At 42.9% G+C, this 22,571-nt stretch overlaps 2 protein-coding genes across 4 annotated transcripts; one reads left to right on the forward strand and one right to left on the reverse strand.

The window, feature by feature from the left end:
• The first annotated feature begins 1,827 nt into the window (after positions 1–1,827).
• LOC123997906 (antizyme inhibitor 1-like) lies at positions 1,828–11,594 on the forward strand. 2 transcript variants are annotated; one of them, XM_046302604.1, is made up of 12 exons: positions 1,828–2,023; positions 4,335–4,457; positions 5,831–6,198; positions 6,650–6,823; positions 7,191–7,363; positions 7,492–7,626; positions 8,487–8,568; positions 8,696–8,770; positions 9,024–9,186; positions 9,336–9,451; positions 10,054–10,268; positions 10,556–11,594. In XM_046302604.1, exons 3-12 carry the CDS (start codon positions 6,097–6,099, stop codon positions 10,668–10,670), a joined length of 1,350 nt encoding a protein of 449 aa, XP_046158560.1. In that variant the 5' UTR covers positions 1,828–2,023; positions 4,335–4,457; positions 5,831–6,096; the 3' UTR covers positions 10,671–11,594. The 2 variants fall into 2 exon arrangements, with proteins under 2 accessions (XP_046158560.1, XP_046158559.1); XM_046302603.1 differs by lacking the exon at positions 1,828–2,023 and adding an exon at positions 3,168–3,391.
• A 5,100-nt stretch (positions 11,595–16,694) lies between these two features.
• On the reverse strand, positions 16,695–21,705 carry LOC123996875 (Krueppel-like factor 10). 2 transcript variants are annotated; one of them, XM_046300676.1, is made up of 4 exons: positions 21,520–21,705; positions 19,221–19,454; positions 18,181–19,042; positions 16,695–17,861 (listed from the first exon to the last, which is right to left on the reverse strand). In XM_046300676.1, exons 1-4 carry the CDS (start codon positions 21,559–21,561, stop codon positions 17,557–17,559), a joined length of 1,443 nt encoding a protein of 480 aa, XP_046156632.1. In that variant the 5' UTR covers positions 21,562–21,705; the 3' UTR covers positions 16,695–17,556. The 2 variants fall into 2 exon arrangements, with proteins under 2 accessions (XP_046156632.1, XP_046156631.1); XM_046300675.1 differs by having other exon boundaries at positions 19,206–19,454.
• Positions 21,706–22,571: the final 866 nt, after the last annotated feature.

Here is a 22,571-nt window from a genome sequence, read left to right on the forward strand (position 1 = left end):
CCACTAGGTTCACTAGTCTTGTGATGTTGTGCTTTGTTGCAGCATAACATAACACTATCTGAGAACTGTGAGGAATACCTTACTTTGTCCTCAAATGTAACTATTATATTTTTGTTGGAGGTGTAGTGATTTGAAAAGGCAAATAGGATGGATACTAATTAGCACAAATATGTTTCCCTTTTATAGGAACAATAACAATAACATACATTGGTTATTGATTATTTTAAGTTCCACTATGATTTATTATCACAATTCATAGAGTCCTCTGATAAAAGAACATGGAGCTTTCATTGTGTGTAAAATATGTGGTGTTTGCTCATGCAACCGTAATTGTGTTCATATCATCTGGCTGTTGGTCATAACTCTGTGTGTATAATGTAGGCTTTAGTGGGGTGATATTTTGATGTAATCTGGCCCTGTTTGCAGATGAGAATTCCAGTTGCACAATGCACGCCACTGGAGTGTTTTCACTCACTGTGGGCGGTAAACACTACGACAGCAAGTGTGCTCAGTGTCCCGGGCTATTATGATCACAACAATGGAAATCAAACATTATGTTTTTCTGGAAGCCACTTTAGATGCTATGTGTGATTATGATTAGACTCAATGCATACCCTCATCTACAGTCTTGGAGAACAGACACAAAGCTCGGAACAGATTCTTTTGTGTTGTGGTCCATAGGATAAACTTTCGCTCTCAAGTCTTGACAATTGGCCAAGAAACATTTATGTTTGAGCAAAACAAACAGAACCATTGTGTATTTTTCCCTTACCAATACACATAGCTCATCTGACATTATGAGTTCACACTCCTCTAACCACCGTCTATCTAAGATAAACAGGCCACATGTGTGGGTTTGGACTTTGCACATAAGCTATGTACCAGTGGCTATTCATAGGAGCTAAGTGCATGTCCTAAGCTTACTCCATCATTATATAATAAGGAATTTAAATCATATTTGGTCCTTTGCAGCTAAATACAAAGTGATCAGGGCCAATTGAAAATCATACGGGACCAATAATAGTCTCATAATTGTTCTTAGATATAAAGAATTGATGTACATTATTACAGTTTGAATTGCAATGTAATGTTTGAATTGTAATGCATAAAGAGACATAGTTATCCATATATTTCATTTCAATGTTCATTGTTCCCGCCCTGGATGCCTCCAATTTTGACCAAAGGAACATGTACTGTGGACATCTACTGTGGTTGCTGAAAATGGACAAGACAGCTGATATGGATTCCTGTAAGACAACGTGTATGAAAATAAGAAAGGGTACAATAACAGTAGCCTGTTTTTATATATTCTAAATATAATATTTTAAAAAACAGTTCCCAGAATATACAATTTCATGAAGTGCTATTTTCATTCTCACATGCACTTAGCCTATCAACCACTTGTGAAACCCTGTATGTGTGATATGCTGGTGGTGTCTAAGCCTTAGGAGCCATGACTAACTTCTAAAGGTGATCATAGTCCATACCACAATGTAAATGCATACAATCTCTGTACGCAGAGAGCAGCATAGGTTTGTGGCTGCAGGAGAAGCAAGTGGATGGCTGTTCAGACAGATCCCTGAGGACTACACTCACTAATTACTCTATGAATCCCATTGTCTGTAAATAAATAGAAAATGCATCACAACAAAATGTAACATTACCTACATAACCAAGTTATCATTGAGACAACAGTCAACAGGTAGATAAAAAAAACTGTCAAATTAGTCAATTGAATTTTTCCAATTTGGAATAGACCTCCTTCTCCACCAATAGGCAAGAAGGGTGGCGTGTAAATTCATCTGTGGGAAATATACTCCTTTGCGTCTTCAGAGGGAAGCAAAACTTCACAAACTCTCGGCAGACAAGGCTGAGGTTGTTAAAACACCTGCAATCTAATTTCACACTGTTGAACTTCAAGCATGTGTTGCAAGAATACAAGAGAGGAGTACCAGTGACAATTTGTGGACAACATTGACATTTATCGCGGTGCCATGGGAAAAAGCATGAAGACGTAACCAAGGTAACTATACTATCTGATTGAGACATTACATTCTCAGAACCGTAGTAGTCTATTCTGGCAATAATTTAATATAATATAAAATAATATAAATAATATAATATTAAAGGGGAAATCTGCATTTCAAACAATAACAATCCACCTATCCCGCCAAATAGCTGAGAAATGGGGCTGGAGAAATCAAATTCATAGACAGAGCTATGGATGAAATAAATGGTCCGACCATATAAAATGACTTTTGAGGCTTTACAGTGTTTGTTTACAAAACATGTGGTAAACAAGTTTATATTTCAGGTTATGATAGGGTACGGCAGTTGAACTAAGCTCATGAGGCATTTATGAGTTATCTTTCAATAATCGATGGGTAGAGATCGTTCATTTAAAAGTACACTTTTTTTAATGTAGCAATCGCAGATTTCTCATTTCAACTGCTTATCCTTAATAAATACAAATTATAAATAATGAGTTTTATTCAACATAATTCTCAGCATATCAATAGCATAGGTATAATTGCATATATTATCACAAAAACTAGATATCACACATGAAGAGAATAAAATAATGCTTAGATATAAAATACAAGCCAAACTATTTAGCTATTATCACTCATTTGCTTTGACAGCTCGAAAACCCCGCCCATCTGACGTTATTTTCCGCTCCCCTTTCTTTCCAAAGATTTTTATAACCAAACCAAGATAGACCACAGCGTGTCGTTTCCAATAGGAACAAATGAGTCCTAGTGGGCAGAACAAGCAAGGAGGTGGGCAGAGCCAAGCACGAGCTTAGCAAGATCCTATTTTCCTGTTCTAGCTACATCTGCATATTTCCGTTAGGGAACTCCTACTGTATGAAGTGCGCGTGTGCAATAACTTAATTCGCCGTTGCACTCCTTATAAGCAACGCGATTTTTAAAAACTTTTACAAAGGGAAAAGTCTACCAAACTTAGTCCACTCTGTTCAAAACAGATTCCACTTTTGGGAACAGAAAACTGTATTGAGATCAAATGTTTAATCGATGAGAAAATTAGCAGAATTTAGGCCCAAATCCATCTCCATCCATCTTTTTGCTGGCCACTGGGCTTCCTCTCACTACCAGATTTGGTAGTCAGTGGAAACCTCAAGCGAATGCTTCACATTTATACATCCGGTGAAATATCTGTCTCATTGTTCTATCAGTGTTTCTTTCTCTCTGTCGACTTCGGCAGTTTTGCTCGCTGCGTAGCTACGAAAGGGTTCGATTTAGCTTCAAATCTCGATCTGCACCTCCGCTTTGATGGCATTTTTTCTTTCCTATAGTGCCCCCGCCACTCTTTGAAAATTCCACCTAAAAGGAAAAAACGATCCACCCCAAATATTGGGTTTTATTCTCACGTAAGTACCTTCTAGCTACCTAGCTTGCTTGCTAACTGGCTAGGTAAGTTGCTAACGTTAACTGTTTAAGGAGGGAAATTAGCTAGCGTTAGCCGCAGATAGCTACGAAAGGTAATGAACGAACTAGCTAACGACTGACTGTCATTATTGTCGTCATTCATCCAAGTTATTTAGCTAGCTATTTTAGTTTATTATATAATGTCATAGCTGTGCTAGCTATATAATTAACATTAGCTACGATTACTTTGAAAACGTAATCGGGTTGTTTCTAGCTAACTAAGTGAATCCCTAGACGCCATATAACTAGCATTCGCAATCTTATTTAAAGCCATTTATCACACAGGGTTAGCTAATGTTCGCCTGCTGAGTTGGCATGTAATATAAGTTAACTGGCTAGCTATGGGCGGTTTGTTTTGACATTTTAGTGTTGTTATTTTGAAAACCACAGTAGTACAATCAATAGCTATTTTTGTGAAAATGGTTAAAAAATATTTTCGGGGTCCTTTCCAGAATGGCGCAAATTCGGCATGTCGTTAACAACATTAACATATTTGACAACATAAGGTACAACGTGGCACTTGAATTCATTCAAAACGGAGAAATGATTTAGGATTATGAAAACCATAACAACCTATAGCCACCGTGCTTTTACACCTGCATTGTTTGCTGTTTGGGGTTTTAGGCTGGGTTTCTGTACAGCACTTTGAGATATCAGCTGATGTACGAAGGGCTATATAAATAAATTTGATTTGATTTGATTTTGATTTGATTTGATTTATAAAAAAAACACACCTGTTATAGCTGTGAAAACCACCAGTCCCTGAGGATCAATTAACCTATGTCTTGCTTTCCCATTCAATATTTTTTTTGATCTCATCTAATCCTCTGAGCCAGCTTTGCCTCTCTTTCCTCTTGACTCAACTGTATCTTGTCTTCTGTGCAGGTGTACAATTACTACCCAGAGGGCTTAGGGGCGGCTCTCCGCCGAGAGCCGTTCGACTTCAACGCCGAGCCACCTTGGGATCCTAGCTGATAGTGGGGGAGCTCCATCTCCTAACTCGTCCATGTGAGTAGACATCAGGTCGAGTAGGAGGAGTAATGATCTCTGTTCAGTTTAGCCTCTTAGATCATAATAATTATAAAACACTATGGACAGGGGGACCTTGATCCTAGATCAGCACCCCTACTCTGAGACGCTTTGTGAATATGGGTCCAAGTCACGCTGACACCATAATAACCCAAACATGTCCTTGTGGTGACTGTTGAAATAACAATAGCATAGTGTTGTGCTACTTTTATCTGATGCTCTCTGTCCCTGTTTTTACTGGTGACTGGTTAGATCCAGTAACAGAGAGGAGGGGCCACTCAGCTATGAGTCATAGTTGAAACACAATGTTCCCTGTCTTCACCTGTAACCTAAATGTTATGATTTCTTTGTGTATGTCATGTTGTAAGCCTACTGTTAGATTTGTAATATGCTTTTATTTCCTCCCAAGTCTTTACCCCAATGAAGTTGGTCTGTAGAGTTAAGCATTTTTCAGTCACACACACATTTTTGTCCATTAACCAAAACGAGACCATAATTTGTGACCTTTGATCTTTTGTGTTAATTGTAGTGGGTTGTTGTCGGTGTTTTCAGACTGCTGAGATGTTGTTTTAGTCATGCCACGGCTGTCCTGTTTCTTAGAGCCATTCCAGCTTGCTATCATGAAGCTGTCTCTGTGTTTTTGAACTGCCAATACAAGGCTCCCAGCCACAGAACAGAGACATGTATACACAGCACCCTTATGATCACAATAGTCCAACCTGGCTGTGCGACACTGCACCCCTCTGATCACAGACAGTGTTCTGGTCCAATCCAGCCATCAGACATTGCAGTCTGTGAGGCCAACCAACCAGACATTGTGTCACTGCACACACCCAGGCCCACAGATCCAGGCCCACAATGCTCTACTGACTGGCGTATTATGTAACATTATTGAATGCAGTAATCTGACATCCCATGCCGCTGGTATTGTACCCAGATAATGCCATCAAAAGAAACCATAATGGGTCACTGCCAGTGGGATTAATCCTAATTGTCAGGAGTAATTGATGGTTAGGTAAACAAACTCCATGCCCCAGAGGTCTTGTTTTCACAGTGGCTGTCCAGACACCCAGACTTTCCCATACGCAGCCCCATAACGTGATTTCCACCTCAACCTCTGATTGGCTGCCCTCACAACTATCTTGGTTCACAGCCGGTTCACAAACCATCCTAAAGGCTTAACTGGTCAAACTAAGTGTAACATGTAGACCAACTGCTTTAGCCTTTTTCTGTCAAATAATTCCTTTTTTCTTTCCCTCCATTTTTGTAATGATTAGATGGAACTCATTTTCCCCATCCACTTCAATAGTTAGGGCTATATTTCACGCTGCCTCTCTTCCTGTGTTTTCCAGTTTGCTGCATACTATCAAGGACCCCAGGGGCTCAGAGAGAGACCACTTCACCCAGGGGCTCAGAGAGAGACCACTTCACACAGAGGATCAGAGAGAGACCACTTCACCCAGGGGCTCAGAGAGAGACCACTTCACCCAGGGGCTCAGAGAGAGACCACTTCACCCAGGGGCTCAGAGAGAGACCACTTCACCCAGGGGCTCAGAGAGCGACCACTTCACACAGGCATAATTCTTTATGACTGGCAGATTAGCAGACAGCAGTTGAGATGAAGGGACTAGCTGACGAACCAAACTACTCCGTCGCCCTGCTGGAGGGAGCAACGGCCCTCAGCGACGTGGTTGAGAATCACATTTATGAACAAACACTGGTAAGTACTGTGAAGAGACATTCTCTGTAGATTAAAATACTTGCACATTTTGAAGTCTTGCTACTTTATAGCGTATTGAAGTTGTGCAATTGGAAATGAGATTAGTTGATTGCCTAATCTGGAAATAGATTGATAAATTCTAGCAATCACCACATAAATAAATTGATTGAGGATGTGACAAAGTACAATGCTGCTGTGTAAAACTGTGTGCCAGTCTCGCCCCACTTGGTTGAAGTGGCAAGTTAATGAGTCATTAACGCTGACCACACTCTGTATGCTTTCAATTCACACCAGTGGAAAAGGTTGCAGATCGCTCTTATGTAATTGTATGGTGTGTGATGAGAGACAGTAAGAATAATCTGTCAAGTACACCATGACTGATTCAGGTGAATGACGTCATAGCATGCCAGACAGCCAGTAAACCTGTCGTGTCATGTTTTTCTTCCCTCAGGCTGAGAAGAATGCGTTCTTCGTGGCAGACTTGGGGGTCCTTATGAGGCAACATGTTCGCTGGCGAACCCACATGCCCCAGATGCGTCCCTTCTACGCTGTCCAAGCCAACAGCAGCCTGGCTGTCATTGAGATCCTAGCTGCTCTCGGCACTGGCTTCATCTGCACCAGCAAGGTGCCCGCAGCGCTCTCTCCCACTACTACTATTATAACACTGTATAACAAACAACCTGTCCAGATCAAATTGCATTTTAGTGTAGACTAACTTACTGGTCCTTTTCCACAGCTTTAGGATGTTTTTCAGTTAAATACATTTTTATAGATTCTTGGCTTACATCAGTTGCAGCTTCTCACAGCTCTGATTACCATCATTTTGTTGGGCCAATTACTGCTTTATAACGGCTTCATAAGTCGACTGGCCTCTACTCACAGAAAATAGGAAGGAGCGCCATCTAGTGGAGAAATGTCTCTCTGCAACAGCGCATTGCTCCTTCACAACTTAGAGCTGTAATATCAACGTTGATGTTTTTGTGTCTTTTCAGTATGAGTTGGAGCTTGTGCAGGGCTATGGCGTTCCCTCTGAAGACATTGTCTACAGCGGTGTGTGTAAACAGCTCTCCCAGATCAAGTATGCCGCTAAGAACGGCATCGACTTCCTGGTGTGTGACAACGAGGCCGAGCTACGCAAGATCGCTCGCTGCCATCCCTGTGCCAAGTAGGTGTCCATGTAACTGTTATTAAACCGTTATTTTAAAAGTCTATATTTCATACTCTACAATACAACTACAATGGGTATGAATATGAAATACCTAAAAACGCTAATCTCCCTCCATCTCTGCTCAGACTGCTGCTGCAGGTGGCCACAGAGGCTTCCAGCAAGGGTGATGAGATGGGCATGGCGTTTGGCTCCAAGCTGAAGGACTGCAGACACCTGCTGGAGAGTGCCAAAGAGCAGGGCCTGCAGGTGGTGGGGGTCAGGTGAGTCCTTCTGCAACGCCAACCTTCCTCTCTAGTCAGAGTTCATTATTATATTCTAGGTTTTTCTCTATTTTTATTGTCTTTTAATTAAGTGCTAAGAAATTAAACTGTATGCTGACAGCAGAATTGTATGCCTGTCCAGTACTATTTTCACCATGAGGAGAAAATATTTTACTGTATCATTGGGGATTGACCATTGGACAATTCAGCAGTATTTTTTTGTTTGCCTGAAGAATATGGTCACTTGCCCGAAAATGTGAAAATATTTGTTTACACCCAAATTGCCGTAACTTGACGGTCACGTAACAATAGGGAGGAAGTAGAGAGATCTGTTTTACGGGCCTGCTACATTGGACGTATAACTTCCGCAGAGTGTGAGACACTCTTATTAATTTCAACAAAACCCTGGGTGTAAGCATGTCGGCTCCCCAAGAGGTTTGCGCTGATCTACGTTCTGGTTCTATTTTCAAGATTTCAACGTGCAACTCACAGCTGAGATCAATAGGCCATAGTGGCTGGTGCTCTGACCACACGTTAAACTTCCAGTTAATCAGGTCAGAATCTCCAGTGTAGCCCCTATGCTTGGCTACTGGAATTCATTTATTTTTTTTTTTTTTTTTATCACCTGCCTAATGAAGCTGCTGTATATTTTCCGTCTTTCACTTAAACAATGGAGATGAACCAGACAATCAGTTTTAGGTTTACTGGAGTTTTTAGCAGTTTTGTTGTTTCACTTTTTTTTCTCACTTTGGGTGACCTCCAAGCACGCTCAACTTGCCCGACTGCTCAGTTTCCGTTCCTCAGTCAATCCCTGATTTATATGGTATTCTCATGACATCATCATTATCCCCATGATGCAGGTTCCACATTCCCAGCTCCTGTGACGACCCTCAGGCCTACAGCCATGCAGTGTCTGACGCTCGCTGTGTCTTTGACATGGGGGTAAGTTAGCTAGTGCTTATGTTATGGGACTTTGAATGTGCATAATGTGTGAAGGAGACAGCCATAAATATTTACCACCCTGCTGTTATATTTTGAAGTTTACGTTTTCTTTTCATGTTGTTTTCAGGAGGATATTGGCTTCAGTATGACAATCCTGGATATTGGAGGTGGATTCAACGGCTCAGAGACTCAGCTGAAACAGGTCATTATTGTATGATAGTTAGCTCGTTACATAATACTGATTTAGATGGTTTACTTCAGCTGAATTAATACGTGACTCAGTCAGTCAAAGGTCACAAACCACTTCACCCTCTTTCTGGTGTCAGGCCTGTACTAGTAATGTGTTTTTCAAAGGAAAGCCTTCACCCAGCTTATCTTTGAATTTGAACAAACACACTCTATAGAATGCCTGCTAGGCTGAAGGTGCTGACTTTTTTTTTTTCCTCTGGTAACAGATTAACAGTGCAGTCAGGCCGTTGTTGGACCTGTACTTCCCTGCATCGTCTGGCGTCTCCATCATGGCAGAGCCTGGCAGTTACTACGTGTCCTCCTCCTTCACCCTGGCTGTCAACATCATCGCTAAGGAAGTAGGCGCCCGGGATCTTCATGGCAATCTCGGTCAGTGGCAGTACCTTCTCAATACCTAGCATATGAAGCTGGTCAAAATCAGTAATCATGGTTCGGCAGACCTAGATGCTCCAGCAGACCAGCACACACCTTTTCTACTATTGTGTCTCATGACTCTCGTCTGCCATACCTCTTTACAGATGAACCATCTCCCAACGATGAGCCAGAGTTCCTGTACTACATGAACGATGGGGTGTACGGCTCGTTCACTAGCAAGCTAGCAGACAATGTGATTCCAGCTCCGGCTCTGCCCAAGGTGAGTTTTGGCTTCAGGGCTTAGTAAACTACATTTACCAAGCTATGCGTCCTCCGAAACACAACCCAACCAAGCCGCACAGCGCGCATCCAACCCGGAAGCCAGCCGCACCAATGTGTCGGAGGAAACACAGTGCACCTGGCGACCAGGTTAGCGTGCACTGTGCCCGCCCCGCCACAGGAGTCGCTAGTGCGCAATGAGACAAGGATATCCCTACCGGCCTAACCCGGACGCCGCCAATTGTGTGCCGTTGTGTGCCATGGGCCTACCGGTCGCGGCCGGCTGCGACAGAGCCTGGGCTCGAACCCGGAGTCTCCGATGGCACAGTTACCATTGCCCTAGACCACTGCGCCACCCGTGAGGCCCTAACAAACTACATTTTAAATAAAATGGCTAGTGAAATGCATGAAATGACAACGATTCTGCATTTTAGTGATTTTTGCATCACCAAGCAAAGTTAAGTTTAATTAAATTTCCTATCTCAAGCACCCTGGAGTGAAAATTAGGTTGCATCCCAAATGGAAACCCTATTCCCTATTTACTCATAAGCATGGCCCATAAGTCTCTCTAAATGACTCTCTCTGTGTCCCTGGATGTCCCAGAGCGGTGTGTCTGAGGAACCGGTGTTTGCCAGCAGTCTGTGGGGTCCGTCGGGTGATGAGCTGGACCAGGTGGTGGATCAGTGTCTGCTGCCAGAGCTCAGTGTGGGAGACTGGCTGATCTTCAACAACGCTGGGGCCTATAGCCTGGGCCCTCCGTCCACTTTCACAGATTCACCCAGACCCCCCGTCTACTACACCATCTCTACTGGAGACTGGTAAGAGACAGATGAATGTCAGACTGGCACTGTCACTGTTTGAAATGGGGAGCTGTTGAGGATTTGATTTGATTTATTGTTTGAGGTGAGTTTCCCCCATTTAATGTATGTAAAGTGCTTTCACCACCTGGAAAAGTGTTATTAATATTTATTTGGGACCTACTGATTTTTATTTTAACAGTTGTGTGCTGCCATCAACCTTTTGCTGCTGTTGTTTTTCTATATTGTTTTGGTAGTCCTTTGAAGATAATTATTTTCAACAAGTTTTGTTATTTTGTTGTTGACAGGTTTGAGATGCAGGATGCTGGTATCACCCAGGGCCTCAGCATGAAGAACTTTTCTCTGGTTCCCTACTTCCTCCACTCCAGCCAATCAGACGAAGCCCTGTCGGTCCCAGCTTAGGCTAGCTGAACCAATCTCATGTCTCTGCTGTGCTGATCTCACCTGGTCAACATTCCAATGGGAGGAAAAGACTGAATGGTGCTTGCTGGCTAAAAGCTTTTTATTATTCATTTCATAAGGAATTGAGCTTTTGGGGGGGGGTGACAAGCCCTATACAGTATGTTGTTGGCTCTCTCAAGGAATAGCACAGGTGTTCCTTCCTTTCCACATTCAGTAAAATAGTATGCAACAAAATGGATGAGTCTGTAGGGATGGAACTCCCACCTGTGTGGGTTTCCCATGCGGTTACAGTTTACATACAGTAAATACATACAATGGAATTTAAAAGTTAATATTTGAAACATGTATTATATTGCCTATATGTCTCCTTTTGCCAGTCTTGTAAATTCAATTGTCTACCTACTCAAAGTGGAGCAGTTAACAAAACCTGATGTTTTAAAGCCATTTTTGGATGCTTTGCTAAAACATATTTATGTCTATTTATGGTTTTGTTTGTTGTCTGTCTTTTTTGTGCTATGAATATCTGGTCCCCTGGCACTTATGATCAGTCAGTATTTAAAAGGCAGCCAATGATGCATCCCCCTATTCCCTATTTAGTGCAATACTTTTGACCAGATCCCTATCTAGGGAATAGTGTCATTTGGGATGCATATAACAGTGCAGTGCCTCAGATGAAGGGGAACTCTATTTGATTCAAGCAATATGAGTACAGAATATCATTCACTTAACATCTCGTTGATAGGGAGCTTGTGCTCACACTAAATATAAACCGTCTTGAGACTATTATCATAATGCAACATTGATGTTTCATTTGTTTTTTAAATCCCTCTTCCTTACAAGTCTCTGTGGAAAGAATTGTCCAACATCTGTGAATTGGTCTCCAGTTTTGTCTAAAGTAAATTAATATAAAAGCTCTCTCAATCATAATGTGTATATGTTGTTCTTGCTGGTAAAATGAATTTTCACCCACCGCTTATTAACAGCACTGTAACATACTCAGTGGACAGTTTATTAGGTACACTCATCTAGTACTGGGTCGGACCCCTTTTGCCTCCAGAACAGCCTGAATTCTTTGGGGCATGGACACTGATCAATTTGTGTCAAAATAAAATATTATTGGTCACATACATTTAGCAGACATTATTGCAGGTGTAGCGAAATGCTTGTGTTACTACTACACTGTTGGAGCTAGGATCTAACAATACACACATGTAAAAGAATGAAGAAATATATAAATATTAGCTTGAGCAATGTCGGAGTGGCATTGACAAAAATACGGTAGAATAGAATATAGTATATACATAAGATAAGTAAAGCAGTATGTAAACATTAAAGTGACTCGTGTTCCATTCTTAGTGGCAGCAGCCTCTAAGGCTGATAGCCTTGAGATCGCTGTCTCTCGGCCCCAGCTTATATGCACCTGTGCTGACTTCGCCTTCATGATGATAGCGGGGTGAACAGGCCGTGGCTCAGGTGGTTGATGTTATTGATGATCTTTTTGGCCTTCCTGTGACATCGGGTGCTGTTGGTGTCCTGGAGGGCAGGTAGTTTGCCCTCGGTGATGCATTGGGCAGACTGCACCTCCCTCTGGAGAGCCCTGCGGTTGCGGGCGTAGCAATTGCCATACCAGGCGGTAATACAGCCTGACAGGATACTCTCAATTGTGCATCTGTAAAAGTTTGTGAGGGTTTTAGGAGCCAAGCCAAATTTCTTCAGCCACCTGAGGTTGAAGAGGTGCTGTTGCGCCTTCTTCACCGCATTGTCTGGATGGACCATTTCAGATCGACAGTGATGAGTACGCCTGGGAACTTGAAGCTTTACACCTTCTCCACTGCGGTCCCGTTGGTGTGGATAGGGGTGTGCTCCCTCTGCTGTTTCCTGAAGTCCATAATCAGCTCCTTGGTTTTGATGAGGTGAGACGTTATTTTCCTGGCACCACTCTCCCAGGGCCCTCACCTCCCTTTAGGCTGTCTTGTCATTGTTTGTAATCAGGCCTACTAATGTTATCATCTGCAAACTTTTTTGAGTTGGAGGCGTGCGTGGCCATGCAGTCATTGGTGAACAGGGAGTACAGGAGGGGGCTGAGCACGCAACCTTGTGGGGCCCCTGTGTTGAGGATCAGCGAAGTGGAGGTGTTGTTTCCTACCTTCACCACCTAGGGGCGGCCGTCAGGATGTCCAGGACCCAGTTGCAAAGGGCGGGGTTCAGACCCCAGGGCCCCGAGCTTAATTATGAGCTTGGAGGGTACTATGGTGTTGAATGCTGAGCTATAGTCACTGAACAGCATTCTTACATAGGTATTCGTCTTGTGCAGATGGGATAGAGAAGTGCGATGGCATCGTCTGTGGATCTATTGGAACGGTAAGAAAATTGAAGTGGGTCTTGGTGTAAGGTAGAAGTGATATGATCCTTAACTAGCCTCTCAAGGCACTTCATGGAAAAACGTTGGACATCTTGAAGCAAGTGGGGACAGCAGACAGGTATCGGGAGAGATTGAATATGTCTGTAAACACTCCAGTCAGCTGGTCTGCACATGCTCTGAGGACATGGCTAGGGATGCCGTCTGGGCCTGCAGCCTTGCGAGGTTTAACACGCTTAAATGTCTTACTCACGTCAGCAACGGAGAAGGATGACCCACAGTCCTTGGTAGCGGATCGCGTCGGGGGCAGTGTGTTATCCTCAAAGCGGGCGAAGGTGTTTAGCTTGTCCAGAAGCAAGGTCAAGAGACCTTACGAGTGCCAAGAAAACATTCCCCACACCATTCCGCCACCATCCTGTACCATTGACACAGAGCCATAGACTTGTGCGGCTTACTCGAAATCCTGACTCTGCCATCATGATGACGCAACAGGAACCGGGATTCGCCAGACCAGGCAAAGTTTTTCCACTCCTTAAACGTCCAGTGTTGGTGATTGCGTGCCCAGTGGAGCAGCTTCTTCTTGTTTTTAGCGGATAGGAAACCTGCTAAAGCCCATTCATGACAAGGACCGATGAGTTGTACGTTCCGAGATGCGTCCTGCACACCACTGTTGTACGCTGTTATTTGCCTGTTTGTGGCCCACCTTCTAGCTTGCACGATTCTTGCCATTCTCCTTCGACCTCTCATCAACGAGCAGTTTTCGCCCACAGGACTGCAGCTGACTGGATGTTTTTTGTTTGTCGCTCCATTCTTGGAAAGCCTTAGACACTGTCGTGCATGAAAAGCCTAGGTGGACAGCTGTTTCTGAGATACTGGAACAGGTGCGCCTGGCACCGACGATCATAACACGCTCAAAGTCGCTTAGGTCACTCGTTTTGCCCAATCTAACGCTCAATGCAACAGTAACTGGATGCCTGTCGGCCTGCTTTATATAGCAGGCCACATGAATCAGTCTCTGTAGGAGCAAACCAATTTCGGAAATGTGCTGATGTACCTAATAAACTGTCCACTGTGTGCATATTCCAATAGAACAGGATGTGTTGTCTATTTTTCACTGAAGATAACAATGTTGAGTAAATGGTTGTATGTTTACACTACACAGAAAGTGAATGCCTTTCAATGGAAGGAAACTCCGTTGACCTCTCACCTACTATTCAACACTGTCTTGAACTGACACAGATACATGCCCAGAGAGAGGGGTATACTACAAAGCAGGATCAATGAGCTTAGGGCAGCTAACTTTAATAAACAACCATAAATAACAGGTGATTTTCTGGTTCATTAAGAAAGCTAAAAATAGATACACTTTATATACAAAAGTATGTGGACACCACTTCAAATTAGTGGATTTGGCTATTTGAGCCACACCTGTTTCTGACAGGTGTATAAAATTGAGCACACAGTTATGCATTCTCCATAGACAAACATTGGCAGTAGAATGGCCTTACTGAAGAGCTCAGTGACTTTCAATGTGGCACAGTCATAGGATGTCACCTTTCCAACAAGTCACTTTGTAAAATCTCTGCCTTGATAGAGCTGCGCCGATCAACTGTAAGTGCTGTTATTGTGAAGTGGAAACGTTTAGGAGCAACAACGGTTCAGTAGCGAAGTGGTAGGCCACACAAGCTCACAGAACAGGACTGCCAAGTGCTGAAACGTGTAGCGAATAAAATAAAAAATCTGTCCTCTGTTGCAGCACTCCCTATCGAGATCCAAACTGCCTCTGGAAGCAACAACAGCACAATAACTGTTCGTCGGGAGCTTCATGAAATGGGTTTCCAGCCTCACACAAGCCTAAGATCACCATGCTCAATGCCAAGCGTCGGCTGGAGTTGTGTAAAGCTCGCTGTCTCCATCTTACAGTATAAAGGACAAATATGGGTTTGGCAGATGCCAGGAGAATGCAACCTGCCCCAATACATAGTGCCGACTGTAAAGTTTTGTGGAGGAGGAATAATGGTCTGGGGCTGTTTTTCATGTTTCGGGCTAGGCCCCTTAGTTCCAGTGAATGGAAATCTTAGCGCTACAGCATACACTGACATTCTAGATGATTCTGTGCTTCCAACTTTGTGGCAACAGTTCAGAGAAGGTCCTTTCCTGTTTCAGAATCACAATGCCCCGTGTACAAAGTGAGGTCCATACAGAAATAGTTTGTCGAGATTGTTGTGGAAGTACTTGACTGGCCTGCACAGAGCCCTGACTTCAACCTCATCTAACATTTTTGGGATGAATTGGAACGCCGACTGCAAGCCAGGCCTAATCGCCCAACATCAATGTCCGACCTCACTAGTGCTCGTGGCTGAGTGAAAGCAAGTCCCCGCAGCAATGTTAAAACATCTAGTGCATTGGTATTCAACTCTTACTCTGTGAGGTCCGCTGCGTGCTGGTTTTCTGTTTTACCTAATAATCAATCGCACACACCTGGTGTCTCATGTCTAAATCAGTCCCTGATTAGAGGGGAACAATGAAAATAAACCAGTGGAAGTGGCTGCGAGGTTGAGATTTGAGTTTGAGGGATCAATTGTAAAGCCTTCCCAGAAGACTGGAGGCTGTTTTAGCAGCAAAGGGGGGACCAACTCCATATCAATGACCCTGATTTTAGAATGAGATGTTCGACAAGCAGGTGTCCACATTCTTTTGGTCATGTAGTGTATGTGTTATTGGTTGTTGAGTCAATTAGACCATGGCCATTTGAAGTTTATTTTTCTAGCTGGCTAACTCCTTTATCTTGCTTTGTAGTTTACCCCTCAGTTCAGTAACGCAACACATTTCCTCCCACAGTGTCGTGCCCTCAATGTGAGCAAGACAAAGGAGATGATCATGGACTACAGGAAAAGGAGTGCCGAACGCCACCATTCAGAATTTCAAGTTCCTTGGTGTCCACATAACCAACAAACTATCATGGTCCAAACACACTAAGAAAGTCATGGAGGGCATGACAACGCCCTTTCCCTCTCAGGAGAAAGAAAAGATTTGTCATGGGTCCCCAGAACCTCAAAATGGTCTATAGCTGCACCATCGAGAGCATCCTGATCGTTTGCTTCACCACCTGGTATGGCAACTGCTTGGCATCCGACTGTAAGGCGCTACATTGTGTACAGCCCAGTACATAACTGGGGCCAAGCGTCTTGCCATCCAGGACCTATATACTAGGCGTGTCAGAGGAAGGGCCCAAAAATTGTCAAAGACTCCAGTCACCCAAGTCATAGACTGTTCTCTCTGCTACCGCACGGCAAGATGCACCGGAGTGCCAAGTCTAGGTCCAAAAGGCTCTTTAACAGCTTCTACCCCAAGCCATAAGACTGCTGAACAATTGATAAAATAGCCCCCTGGATTATTTACATTGACTCCCCACACCTTTGTTTTTACACTGCTGCTACTTGCTGTCAATTATCTATGCAGTCACTTTACCTCTACCTACTTGTACAAATGATCTCTTTAGTAAATATGTTAACTAAATATGTTAACTGTTAACTATTTCTTAAACTGCATTGTTGGTTAAGGGCTTGTAAGTAAGCATTTCAATGTAAGGTCTACACCGGTTGTATTTGGCACGTGTGACAAAAAACATTTGATTTGAATTCAACACAAATACAACAAACTAGTAAAGTTTTACACATTTTATTTCACCTGTAACAAAACAATGAAAATGTATGTAATTTAGTCAAGTTAAATATACAAACTTTTCTCTAACATTCTTTCTTTGGCCAAACAATTCTCATGAATATTAAATATACAGTGTATTGAACACATTCACTAGGTAGAAAAACAATTAATGTACAAGATCTAATAGTTAAGCATAGTTTTGCGATCCATAACAGTAATTTACTTATTTGGTAGGCTCAGAGATTCAGAAAGAGTCTATCTAAGCCTCTAGTTGTTCACAGATTTGACTTCTACATTTCTGTACCTTGCTCCACACTTTGTGGTCCTTCTGTAGCTCAGTTGGTAGAGCATGGCGCTTGTAACGCCAGGGTAGTGGGTTCGATCCCCGGGACCACCCATACGTAGAATGTATGCACACATGACTGTAAGTCGCTTTGGATAAAAGCGTCTGCTAAATGGCATATATTATTATTATTATATTACTTTGGAGGTTGCCACAGAAAGAGCGGACAGTTGCCACCACTACAACCACATGCAAAGAGGTTGATCTTGTCTTGTCAGTAGTTTAAAGCACAGTTGTAAACAATAATATTAGTATAATCTTCAACAAGTAAGAGTTGATCAAACGTAATGTAAATGAGTAAAAACCCTGCTATCATTCATCACACATTAAACTGCCAATAACAACGTAATCTCAAGTGGACCTGAAAGAAATATGAAACTGTAAGTCAAGAAACTTTAAACATGTCAAACAACTTTAGTTTTTAAAGAATTCAACATGTAATTAATTGCATTGATGTGCTTGAAGTCTTCAGTGAACAGTATCACAGTGAATGAGTTCCCATCTAATGACGAAATAGCTTATTCTACAGTGTCTTTAAGGCAAGAGTTTATTCTGGGCAGAGGACGGAGGAACGGTGCCAAAAACACTGCATGTGTAACATCACCGCTGTGACAGACTCCCATCTGCCAACAGGGCACCTTCTTGGTGGCCAGGTGTCGACGGGCGTGCTTGGCCAGGTGGTCGCTACGCATGAAGCGGCTGTGGCACATGGGGCAGGCGAAACGCTTCTCGCCCGTGTGGGTTCTACGGTGGCGTGATAGCTCATCGGATCGGGTGAAGCATCTCTCACAGCCTTCCCACCTGCATTTGAAAGGTTTCTCACCTGAGCAGAACACATAGAGGAAAGACTAGTGTTACAACAGGACACACACACAGTCAGCCATACAGGCTAAGAGGGTGATTACCTGACCTTGTTGTTACAGTATGTAAGGAGGTCTTTGAACGTTGTGGCTTTAGTGCAATTACAGCACCAATAATGTAGCAAGTGGAAGCCAAAGAAAAGAACACCAAATTAAAAAAAAACCTGAGATAAACTCTGTTGTTATTCCTACAATATGTAATGCTTGTGTTACTTGTAAACAAAAAGGCCACTACCTGAATTTGTAACATTTAAACCACACTCCCCACAAGCCCTGTCTTACCTGTGTGAGTCCTCATGTGAGCCTTGAGGTGGGAGCTCTTAAAGTAGGTCTTGCCACAGTCCTCGTGGGGGCAGATATGACTGCGGACTCTGGACACCTCAGCAGGCTGCAGGCTGCTCCGCTGGACCACTGAGGTGAAGCCTGGCGCTGGGGCGATGGCTGGCAGCTTGGTGCCACCAGATGTCAGCACTGACGGCTGGATCCCGACAACTGGCCGGGGAACCAAGAAGATGATAGGGCCCTTTGTCACCTGGTCACCCATGAAGAAGACTGAAGGAGGACCAACTGTTGCTGACTGTTGTTGGTGACTGGTTGCCGCCACCATGGTGGTGGTAACCATTGGAATATGACTGTTCGTTGCAATTGGCACAGCAGGTAGTATCTGGCAATAAACCGGAACAGGAGAAACCCTACAGTTGACAGGGGACACCAATGTAGGTTGGTGGAATTTACCAACAGAGGCTGGCAGAGTTACAGTAACCGGAGCCTGGATGGCAGCCGGTTCAGCAGACGAGTCAAGGGGTGTCATGTTCCCTTTGGAGCCCCTGCCAGATAGCCTATCTGCCAGGGGGTTGTTGATGCTGTCTGGGCTTGGCTGGGGCTGGGGAGGCAGGGGTTGGTTTAGTCTCTGCTCCAGGGGGACGGCTGGACAGATGCTCCAGCTGCAGTGCTGTGCGTCTGCAGTGTGACGGATCACACTGGTGGCCTGTGATCGGGGCTGGCTGACCATCTGTGGCTGTGTCAAGCCCTGCTGTGCTGGCTGTGCGTTATGTCTCTGGCACCAGGAGGTCTGTACTGTCTCTGGAGCAGGATGACTGTGAATGGCCTCAAAGTCTGGCGGGCTGTATGGCGGGGTCATACACTGAGACGGAGGGGGGAAAAAACCTGAAGTGGTTACGAAACGATATAATCTCTACATTGTGTGTGGTTATATTTATTACATTTCACTTAGTATGGAGGATTATCACAGTGAATGCATGTGACAGAACTTGAGAGAACACACACAAGTAACACAGGAAATTTACCAGAGACTCACGAACCTCAGCCGGGTCAAATGAGAGATGAGAGTCATCCTCTGAGAAATCAGGGGAAGGGGTCAGAGGTCGGAACTGTCTATGCTTGAAGCTCCTGGAAGTCCTGGCTTTCCAGTGGGTGTTCATAAACATAAGAGCCTCCACCGCCTCCATGTCTCCCACGGCCATAGGGTGACACTGGGACTCTTCATGGTTCTGACTGCCAGGATAGTACAGCTCATCAACTTCCACGGTGTCACTCTGTTAACAGATAAAGGAATATACACTGAGTGTACGAAACATTAAGAACACCTGCTCTTTCCATGATATTGGCTGATCAGGTGAATCCAAGTGAAAGCTATGATCTCTTATTAATGTCACTTGTTAAATCCACTTCAATCAGTATAGATGAAGGGGAGGAGACAGGTTAAAGAAGGTTTTTTAAGCCTTGAGATAATTGAGACATGGATTGTTTATATGTGCCATTCAGAGGGTAAGTGGGCAAGACCAAATATTTCAGTGCCTTTGAATGGGGTATGGTAGTAGGTGCCAGGCACACCGGTTTGTGTCAAGAAATGCAACGCTGCTGGGTTTTTCACACTCAACAGTTTCCCATGTGTATTAAGAATGGTCCACCATCCAATGGACATCCAGCCAACTTGACACAATTGTGGGAAGCATTTGGAGGCAACATGGGCCAGCATCCCTGATACAGGACCATTGAGGCCCAGTTCGCTACTTTTGTGGGAAAATTCTATATATTTGTTTTATTCTGATTTTTCAGGCGGTGCTGCAGCACCCTCAGCACCCCTACTTACCGCGGCTTTGGTTGTGAGGGGAAAAGGGGGGGTGCAACTCAATATTAGGAAGGTGTTCCTAATGTTTGGTATACTCATGTATCTCATCATAATGTCATGTACCTAGTCCCTGTGATCCATAATTATCCTTTCTCCAAAGACATACAAGCTCATTAGACATTAGTTGAAAGGTGATATTATAAATATCAAAAGTTTAAAGGGAAATATGAAATTATTTTTGTCAATTACTTTTCCGTCCATAAAGAAGCAAAGAAAATTATGATTGGAACAACTGTCATTATTCTTCAGCTGGTTAATAAACACAATGCTCATGCTGTGTCAGTAGCTTTTCTCTATACACTTCAGTAAATCGTTAGATACCTTACATAATTGATTTACTTGTCAACCAATACTAACAGAATATGTAAATCAGGGATTGTCAACTGGCAAAATCTGGCAAAATTTGGTTGTGCATGAAGCAGTTTTTCTCTTGATATGTCAGTCACTGACAGTCATTCAATTAGCAATGTCAGCTAACATTTTTTTAATGTTAAGTTAGTCTAGCCAACTATCTAAACATAGTAATCATGGCCCTAACCTCCAGGGGCCCCCCATTGATTTTGTTAGTCACTCTCACTCAGATATATATAAACATAGCATTAGTCATTGCAAACTGTGTAGAATTGCAGGAAATTCACTTTAAAACTGCTCAAATCTCTCTCCGCCCCATTGAAAAATAAGTAGAATTACATGAAATGTGTTAGAAAATGTTGACATTTTCTCTCTGCCCTATGAGAAATGTGTTGCAGAAAACTTGCTTTAAAACTGCAACATTTACTCTATGTTTTTATTTAACTAGGCAACTCAGTTAAAAACAAATTCTTATTTTACAATGACCACTGGGTCAATTGTGCGCCACCCTATGGGACTGCTGATCACAGCTGGTTGTGATACAGCCCAGGATCGAACCATGGTCTGGAGTGACACCTCTAGCACTGAGATAGACCACTGCGCCACCAAGGAGCCCCTTTTTACAACGGCAAACTGTATAGAATTGCAATAAATTAACTTTAAAACTAAAAAAAGATATCTCTGCTGTCAAGTAAACAAGTAACATGTTTTGCTGGCATAGGGCACCGAAAAGGCTAGGGCCAGCCCTGGCTACTGGTATAATACATTTACTATAGTGAAGAGAGTTGTCATTTAACTTCACAAATGGATTGATTGCTCAAATCAGTTGACTGTCTGTGTGGGTATGGATGTGGTTACGCAGACCCGCCAGCCACTGCGGCCCCTCGTGAGGAGTTCAGAATTTGTGCCCCCCTCCAACAAATTCAACTAAATCTCAATATCCACTTATTATTACTAAACAGATCTCAAAAAGTTATATTTACAATTCTAAACGTATTTCAAAGAGATAGATACACTTTTTAAAATTTAAATTAAACAACATTTCATCATCTAACATCACCCTAACGTTAGTGATTTCCTAAAAGCCTTCAGTGAGAATGAGGATTGTAGCTACTTACATTGTTGTGGCGCTCGACAAAGGACGACATACATTTTCTCATATTCGAAGACAATGTATCGAATGTAACTTCACTGTGTTAATGAAGTGGTGTGTGACAGTCGGACTTGTGGTAAATGTTACAATATATGTTTCTCTTTTCCTTTTTCTAGTTCCATTCAGCCATAATTTCAAATACAGTGGATACAGAGGGGCCGGTCTCTACTTTCAGCCAATCAGACACAAAGGTGTGCAAGACAGGAACCAATAGGAGAAGAATCAACGCGTGATCAGGGGCTGATGTGGTCCGTGGAAACAGCGTGGTACACAACAGCATCAGCGTGTGAAAATAACGCTGCGAATCTTCCTATCCGGAGTTGAGTGAGGGACATAAAACCACTAACATGACGAATTGCCGAATTTTGAAAGATCTCAGTTTTTCCAGTCTACTTAACTACATCTGATGATACTTTTGTTGTTATATTATATTACATCCGTTTACACACATTATATTGTTATTACTTTTTTTTTTGAACATTCATTTTTTAAAAGTCAAGAAGACTTTACTTTTAAAGACTAAATGCAATATTATATTGCAGACTGGTCTCATAGACTAGACATAATATAGTAAACGTAAATCCGGGATACCAAATTTGTATGATATATTACATTTGGTATGGTTGCATAAAACAGAAGGAGGGTGGTTGGGTAGGTGTATAACATGAACATCTAGCAACTCAAAGATTGTGTGTTCAAAACCCATCATGGATCTCTTCAGCATTTTAGCTAATTACCAACTTTGCAACTACTTACTACTTTTTAGCTACTTTGCAACTACTTAACATGTTAGCTAACCATTCCCCTAACCACAACCCTTTTAGCTAACCATTTCCCAAACCTTAACCCTTTTAGCTAACTCCTAACCTTAACCCCTAACCCCTAGAGCTAACGTTAGCCAGCTAGCTAACGTTGGCCTTAGTACCCACCTAGCTAACTTTAGCCACAACAAATTGGAATTCGTAACATATCATACGTTAAGCAAATTCCAAACATTGTACATTTTTCAAATTCGGA

This window comes from Oncorhynchus gorbuscha, linkage group LG15, assembly GCF_021184085.1.
Source record: "Oncorhynchus gorbuscha isolate QuinsamMale2020 ecotype Even-year linkage group LG15, OgorEven_v1.0, whole genome shotgun sequence".
Taxonomy (NCBI): Eukaryota; Metazoa; Chordata; class Actinopteri; order Salmoniformes; family Salmonidae; genus Oncorhynchus; species Oncorhynchus gorbuscha.